The 8,513-nt window shown below is 38.0% G+C and overlaps 1 protein-coding gene across 1 annotated transcript in view; it reads left to right on the forward strand.

The window, feature by feature from the left end:
• LOC126191010 (HEAT repeat-containing protein 1) overlaps window positions 1-5,969 on the forward strand; it is a 283,709-nt gene extending 277,740 nt beyond the window's left edge. Inside the window, exon 25 of the mRNA XM_049931695.1 lies at window positions 5,463-5,969. Coding sequence (XP_049787652.1) covers window positions 5,463-5,660 — 198 coding nt within the window. The 3' untranslated portion in view covers window positions 5,661-5,969. The remainder of the gene's footprint in view (window positions 1-5,462) is intronic.
• The last annotated feature ends 2,544 nt before the right edge of the window (window positions 5,970-8,513 follow it).

Raw genomic sequence — 8,513 nt, forward strand, 5'->3', positions numbered from 1 at the left:
CCTGCCCAAACGTTCACAGAAAATCTGTGTTGATGACGTAATTGCACAATTGCGTGCGGATTCTCGTCAGCCCACGCATGTTGATTGTGAAAATTTACAATTTGATCACGTTGGAATGAAGCCTCATCCGTAAAGAGAACATTTGCACTGAAATGAGGATTTACACATTGTTGGATGAACCATTCGCAGAAGTGTACCCGTGGAGGCCAATCAGCTGCTGATAGTGCCTGCACACACTGTACATGGCACGGAAACAACTGGTTCTCCCGTAGCACTCTCCATACAGTGACCTGGTCAACGTTACCTTGTACAGCAGCAACTTCTCTGACGCTGACATTAGGGTTATCGTCAACTGCACAAAGAATTGCCTCGTCCATTGTAGGTGTCCTCGTCGTTCTAGGTCTTCTCCAGTCGCGAGTCATAGGCTGGAATGTTCCGTGCTCAATTGCTTCGAACGTCTTCCTGTCGGGACACCTTCGTTCTGGAAATGTCTCGATACAAACGTATCACGCCACGGCTATTGCCTCGTGCTAATTTAGAACTTGAGAAGTGTGCAGCGGTAGAGAGAGCACTTAGCTGGCGACATTTAAGAGAGACTGGGGATTAAAGCTCACTTTATATAGAAAAAGAAGAATTGAAGGAAGAACGAAAATGAATTAAATATTGGAAAGGCAAGTGAAAAAAGACAGTAATGGAAACTGCAGACCACAGGAAAAAGACTATCATAGAGTGGTGGGAAAAAAAGACAAAAATTGCAGAACAAAGGTTGAAAAAGAGATGTTCTAATGAAAAACGGTGCCACAAGGCAGGAAGAGGATAGCAGAAACAAGAGGGAAAAGAGAAGATTAAGTACAAATGGTTCAAATGGCTCTGAGCACTATGGGACTTAACATCTGAGGTCATCAGTCCCCTAGAACTTACAACTACTTAAACCTATCTAACCTAAGGACATCACACACATTCATGCCCGAGGCAGGATTCGAACCTGCGACCGTAGCAGTCGCGTGGTTCCGGACTTCGCGCCTAGAACCACTCGGCCACCACTGCCGGCTGAAGATTAATTACATTTAGAGATAACTACTGTGTTGTAAACAGAGCATTACTATTGCCATTGTGAATTGAATAATTCAGCCTTTCATGGGACAGAAATATTGTCAGACCTGGTACTGCCTGTCTGAGTGCAGGATAGACAAAGTGCCTAATGCCATTGCATTGCATCATTGCGAGATTGTGTGGGCCTGCTGCATGACACTCTTCACTTCTGAGGTAATGCAGGCATGAGGCGTTTTACATGCCACTTTCTCATTTTGGGAAAACTGCCTTGACAATAGCTTGTAGATGACACAGGCCGTCATTGACCAAAGTTGATTCTAACCACAAATTTATATGTCAAAGTGCAGCAAAATCAATTGCCAGTTCATTTCTGGGCAGAGCACAAGTGAACAGTCATAATATTAAGAACAACATCATAGCTTTTGGCTACATAAGTCAAACCCCTGTCTTTGCTCACTGTAGACCAAATACTGCACAGTTTGGTGATGACACAGGAGTATTGTCATTGAGCCCTATAAGCATGACTGACAGGTATTCATTTAAAAATCCAGTGTAGAATAATGACAATATTGTGAAAAGGATAGTTGGTACTCATCACATAGCAAAGATGCTGAATCGCAGATAGGCACTGTGTGTGTGTGTGTGAGAGAGAGATACATGCCGTTTTCGCAGAAAGCTAACTTGTTTGGCAGCCTTTTTGTTCTGCCTATCTGCAACTCAGCATCTCAAGTATGTAGTGAGTAGTAATGTCCTTTTCATAATACTGACAAGTATTCATTGTCTAGATGTATATAGTAATCATGTGAAGCAACACACGTCAGTTTCTAACAGGGTACTTTTCAAGCAGATGGTTGAAGTATTCTTGTGTGGGCTGTGTGATGAAATGGGACTCTTGATACAACTGCTCAGTGATGAACTATTTTGAGGAACTGATTTGGCATTCCAGGTCATTTGATCTTGATCCTGTTGACCACATCTAGAAGGTCATCAAGCAGAAAGTTTGGGCCATGTGTCCAGTTCTGATCAGTGTCTGTGCTTAGTGGGTGTTCTTGACCAGCACGCCACCCCAACACATTTGGTACCATGTGAAGTACATGTCCCTTGTACTAACATTGTAATTATTTGGTTTATTTTTCTCCGCTGGCAGTGTCAGACCTGCAAATCATCCCTCTTTTTCTTTCCACTCCGAACTGCACAATCTACTAGTTAAGTTATTTTCTTTGTATTCCCTCGCTATCACTGTATCAAAGTAGAGGGTATATGGTTTCACACCACTCAGTATCTTGTCCACATTCCTTCTCTATTTCCATATCTCGGTAATCACAGATTACATATCCAACCTTGAAACTTTTCACAGCAAGAAAAGCAATGATGAGAATCTTATTATGAAGTGATAGGCAACAGAAGTATCAGCATTATCATGATCAAGAATGTTATGGATAGCTAGTAACAGTGTTGATAGATATATTTAATTCTTGGCATGTGAGTGAGATGTATCACACTCAACTGATAATGAGCTTAGTCTGGTCTATTTCTTAGAATGGAAACCCAGAATAGCTTCATGATTACTGGCCATTTAGCATCGTACCCACTGTAGCCACGGCCATCTAACACATTGTTCACATTCAAATGACAGCATACATACAAAAATTCCACTTATGGGACAAATATCAGTCTGGTTTTTGTAATCAATAAAGCACGAACAATACTCTGACCTGCAGTATCGAATAGACAAGTGTGAGGCTACAATGTTTACATTATTAGACTTCAACAAAGTGTTTCATACTGTCAACTTTGGCATATTTCTCATAAATAATCCCCAGCTAAAATTTTCAGATAGTGCACTGATGTTTGAAAACTGCTTGTCTGTGGAAATGAGAAGTCTTAAAAGAGGCATATTCTTTCAGGTGTACCATAGAGCTCAGTCCTGCGCCCACTATTGTTCACCTTGCATGTCAGTGACATCTCTTCAATTCTAAATTTCTGTGAATATGATTTCTATACTACTGATGACCTCCAGCTTTCTAAAGTGCTAGACATTAAGATGTCATCTTTCATCATCCAGGTGTGTGGTGATCTGTATTCAGTGCCTCTTAGTCCTCCAGAAGTTTCAGAACATATTCCACAGATTGCGAAATATTGGATGGAACAACCACTTGTTCTGCTTATCTCCCACATTGTGATGATGTAATCCGTCAACGTACAGGTTTTAAAAGCTTTACACCAGGTTGATCTTATTAGTACCCCATTGGGCACTGGCACTTGATTGGTCAGCACATGGACACTTCAGACGGGATGCTGGAAATGGAAATACATGACATGAACTTTTAAGGGAGCGGGACAAGGTTGTGGTAAAATGGGTAATGAAGAAGCTACTGTGTTTGTTACTACAAAGTAAGGGCAATACTAATTGTTCTGACTACTGCTAATCAGTTCTGATAAATGTGGGCAGATGTACCTTTTTCCTCAATTGCCTCCTCCTTTTATGTAAATGCATGACTTTTTAGTATTCATTATGAAAGAATGTGCCACACTGGTTGCACATGCTTGTATGTAAATAATAGGTAGGCCAGTTGTATTAGTTGCAAGTTGGACCTAATCAGCAGCAAATAAAACTATGTAAAACTGTGTTGCAGTTTGTAAAGTTTGGTGCATTAATCTTCCAGTCTTATATAACTGCACCCATTTTTTTTTCTAAGGATTCCTGTACAACTTCTTTCAATTGATAACCAGTGAATAAATACACGGTTTCACTGTTTAAATGCAAAGTACACATTTTTTGTATTAGTCTTCCACCGTATAATTATGCTGTCGGCCATATGGATCTTAGATGATTGACAAAATATTTACTTAAGTAATAGTCTGCTAAAGACAAGTTAAAATTCTTACTTGCCTTGTTTAGCAGGATGACATCATGTTGTTGCAGTACTTCAATGAATTTTGTACTCGTCATCTTCAGGCAAAGTCACTTCGCAAGAAGATGGCGAGTAAGAAACTCATCGAAACATTGTGAAAACACAACGCAGCTCAGCTGGTTAATAAATTTATATATAGTTTTACAATGCTAATCTTATAATGTTGTGTTGCAGCTGCCATTTAGTTTTCTTCCCCTTAACATCAAGTTAGTTACTTAATTACATGTTACATACATCATTTGTATGAGTCTTTCATTGATATGATGTGAAACGAGTCATTTTACAGGATATATGTGCATTATTAATGGACACATTATTATCTTTGGTCCAATTCATGCACCTAAACTTATTATTTTTTAAGTAAAATTGCATCAATGGAATAGAAAGAGTTGCCCAGAAGAAATAATTTTAAATTAGATTTTACAGACTTTTTATATTATTGGCAAATGACCAAATATTTTTGTTGATGCAGATTGAACTCCTCTCTGAGTGACAGACAACTTTAACAATTGATAATAAAGGTTATTTTTCCTCGTCTCAAATTGTGATGGATTATAAATGACGAATTTCTTTAGCGAACATATGAATTGTTGACAGCACATGTAAATATACCTAGCTCCTTGAGGAGGTACCTACTTGACGTCCATAGGTGAACACCACACATTATTCTTACTGCTCGCTTTCGTGCAATTAGTACTTTCTTTCTAAGTGGTGAGTTACCCCAGAAAATTATTTTGTATGGTATTATTGAGTGGAAATAAGCAAAACATGTTAGGAGGTTGATACGTTTATCTCCAGGATTAGCAATGATATGAATAGCAAAAGTAGCTGAACTTAATTTTTTGAGAAGCTCAGTAATATGCTTTTTCCAGTTGAAGTTTCCATCAATATGTACACCCAAAAATTTTGAGCATTGTACCTTACTTACTGACTCCTGCTCATTTGCTGTATCAGTTGTTGGTATGACTGTTTGTTGTACAGAGCCAAATGTAATGTGTTTTTTTTTAATTTATGGAGAGTCCATTTTCATAGAACCACTTAATAATTCTTTGGAAAATAACATTTGCCAACTCCTCTGTTGCTTTCTCTCTAGAGGGGGAGTGTTATAACACTAGTATCATCTACAAAAAGTACCGATTTCACTTGTTGAATGTTACTTGCTAGGTCATAAGCACATATAAAGAACAGGGGTGGACCCAAAATTGAATCTTGTGGACTGCCGTTTGTGATTTTTACCAACTGGCAATATATTATTATTTAAGGCTTGTACTATTTGATGAGTGACTGTATAAATAGCATTCTCAGTTCAGCAACCTTTCTGGAATCCAAACTGTGATATTCTAAGTAAATTGTCTCTACTTAGTGTGTGATTATGTTTAAGTGCATTACATGAATACAAGTATTATGAGTGAAATAATTATGTAGCTCCAGTCTATTATACATCTTGTGTGGTTTGGATTTATTAATGTTTTATTTCTTTCTTCATTGTTACAGATCAGGCTCATTGCACTTGAAACTTTATGTGAAGTTGCACGGAAGTTGGGTGAAGATTTCTTGCCATTGCTGCCAGAAACTGTTCCATTCCTTGCTGAATTACTAGAAGATGAAGATGAGGAAGTTGAAAAAGCATGCACAAAATCTGTGCAAGAACTAGAGGAAATTCTAGGAGAGCCTCTCCAGAAATATTTTTGAGATGTTTTATTCAGACATGTGAATTATTTTACATATTGTGTTTGTTGTTGACATGTCAAATGTGATCACTATGTTACTTGTTAATAGTGAGTAGATGGAGATGTAAATTTTATGTATGTAATTTTGTTGGTTCCTCTTTTTTTTCCCTGTATATTTATATTCATCCCCCTCCTGGCTTCTGCAGATATTAGGATTTTTACAATTAACAGGCAGTTTGTGATAAGCATGGACGGCAGTTTTTTTTTAAAAAGCCTGTTACAAGACATACCAACAGCATGAATGAAAAATAAATAATTGTGTAGACTTGTCTTCAGGTTGTTCATTTGTTTCTTTGAATAATGTGACATTGATAGCACATTGTGTAATCCTGACTGGCTTGGCTCTAATGCTTTTGTAGTTGAGAATATGTTAAACACTCATCTTTCTTCCTTTCTGTCCAACCCATCTCCACCCTTTATTTCTGTGTGACAACTTAGAAAACAAAGGTAATAATTATTTGCATACTGAGTAACCATAGAATCTAGAGGTTAAAATTTCTGGCATTCTGGCTTTCAACCCAGAAATGTCCCTGTTTGATTCACTACAACAATATCGTATCTCTCTGACAAGACTTTACCTGAAACATGCTTCAGTCAGCCTGAAATGGCTGTCTGAGAAACTTACTGAATAAAAAAATTAATGATGTTGGTAAATGAGAATGAAGTGACATTAAAATGGCAAATTTGAATTTGGTAACAGTGTAGCCTTTCATGGCTAGTATTTACTTTCTTGATCTTTTTAGTTGTGTGGGCATAGGTTGTGGTCTAAGGCACATTTTCTTGCACATGCAGTCAAGTTTACTCAGGAGCTACTAAAATAAGTGTTAATATTGGGCTTATATAACACAAAAGCAATAGTTATCTGACCAACATGGATAAAGCGTCAGGTAGCAAGTCAAGTCATGCACTTGGACCAGGGAACCACTAAATTCAGTTCTCTAATACTGTGCTCTTATTGAAGTGCAATCATTACTGTAATTGAATGACCAGAGAAGCCATCGAAATTGCTAATGGTGAAAATAACATAATAAAAGGAGAAGGACTGAAATTAGAAAAAGTTGTGTAAAACAAAACAGATATGTGAGCAGCTAAGAAGATAAAATAGTTGTGGTTTTATCATTGATGTATGTAATCAAACTTAGGTCTTAACAAGTGTGGTGGGAGTGTATTGCTCTTGCTCAATCAAGGATAGATCTGTGTGTCGATTCTGAGGAATCCATTGTCTCACCCCTGCTGTTCCCCCCTCTGCTTCTTCTACTATTTGTTCTCCTCCTCTTTTTTTTCGAACTCTTCATAAATTCACCTTAAATTTCATGCGTATATTTTATGTAGACAGTTTTCAGTACAAAGGAAATTCAGAGTTATTGTTTCTAGCATTTTCCTTCAATAGGTAAAAACTATTTCAGAATTTACACTCGTGGTCATACCCGTACTTCTTGTCAGGATTTAATGTGACTAATAAATGTTGACAGTATCCTTTGGTGACCTGATGAGTTCATTATAGTCAGGTTCTGTCTCTAATACTCTTTCTTGTTTTGTAATGTAATGTTTGGATGGTACAATTGTTTTTCATAAAGTTTTAGAGTAAATAGCCAGCTCTACCAATTGATACTTTGGTTAGTTTGCCACTACTTGTCCAAACACAAATATTCAACCACCAGCACAATGTTTTGGTGTCCTCTCAACTTACATGCTATTTCATATCAAGCAAACTTCCAGGCAAATTATGACAAAGTCAGCTTTGGCTAAAAAATGTTCCGTGAAATGTGGGTGCAAGACCCTGTCAATGGAAGTGAGATGTTGAGGTGCCAGATACATAAAACTCCTTCTGTTTCTTAACTAACAAGTGCCTGCTGCATTGATGTTAGTAGTGCTATCATGGAAGACTGTACTCAGTTGTTTGTGAAGTGTCCACAATGGAGTTCATGTATGATTGTCAGGCATGAAGCATTGTACGTTACAGGAACCAGCAGACATGTATTTAATATATCAAGCTGCCAGGTGTGTTGCTCAGGTAGTCAAATAGTTTCACAATGACTAGTTGACTAGTTTTGCTGCAGGTTTAATTTTCTAATTATCTGAGCACTCAGTCTCAATAAAAAACTATGCACATAGGAAAATTTGAGAATACAGTGTTGAGCTGCGTACGGAGAAGATACATCAGTAAACATCCTTCAGCTTGCATGTGACATGCACACTTGGAAGAATAGCGTTGAGAGTACTAAAGGAGCAGCAGCTACACCTTTATAATAAACAGTGGGACCAAATGATTTTGAACCCATAGGTTCTGTCAGTGGATTATGTTGTAATGCGTCATTGAGACAGATAGTAATCACTCCGAACAGCTGCTGTGTTCTTAGTTTGATGCTACCGTATTTACTCGAATCTAAGCCGCACTCGAATCTAAGCCGCACCTGAAAAATGAAACTCGAAATCAAGGAAAAAAAAATTCCCGAATCTAAGCCGCACCTGAAATTTGAGACTCGAAATTCAAGGGGAGAGGAAAGTTTTAGGCCGCACCTCCAAATCGAAACAAAGTTGGTCCATTGTAATATGAAACACAATTTAGGTCGAATGAATGACGATACAGCCACAGTAGTTTGGTTCGAGTCGTAAGCTTAGCAGTTAAGCTTTACCAGGTAGCCATTGCTATGCGTCAGGCGCTCCGTCCGTATTTATACCGGTACCCTTCCTTTTTCACGCGCTTCGTCTGGTTTGAATCGATTGCTTATATTGCTTTGATCTGATGATTGTCGATTTCTTTGTTGTAGGTGCTTACGTCACTCTAAGCTGAAAATGCATTACTGTACTGTGT

The sequence above is a fragment of the Schistocerca cancellata genome, chromosome 6, assembly GCF_023864275.1.
Source record: "Schistocerca cancellata isolate TAMUIC-IGC-003103 chromosome 6, iqSchCanc2.1, whole genome shotgun sequence".
Lineage (NCBI taxonomy): Eukaryota > Metazoa > Arthropoda > Insecta > Orthoptera > Acrididae > Schistocerca > Schistocerca cancellata.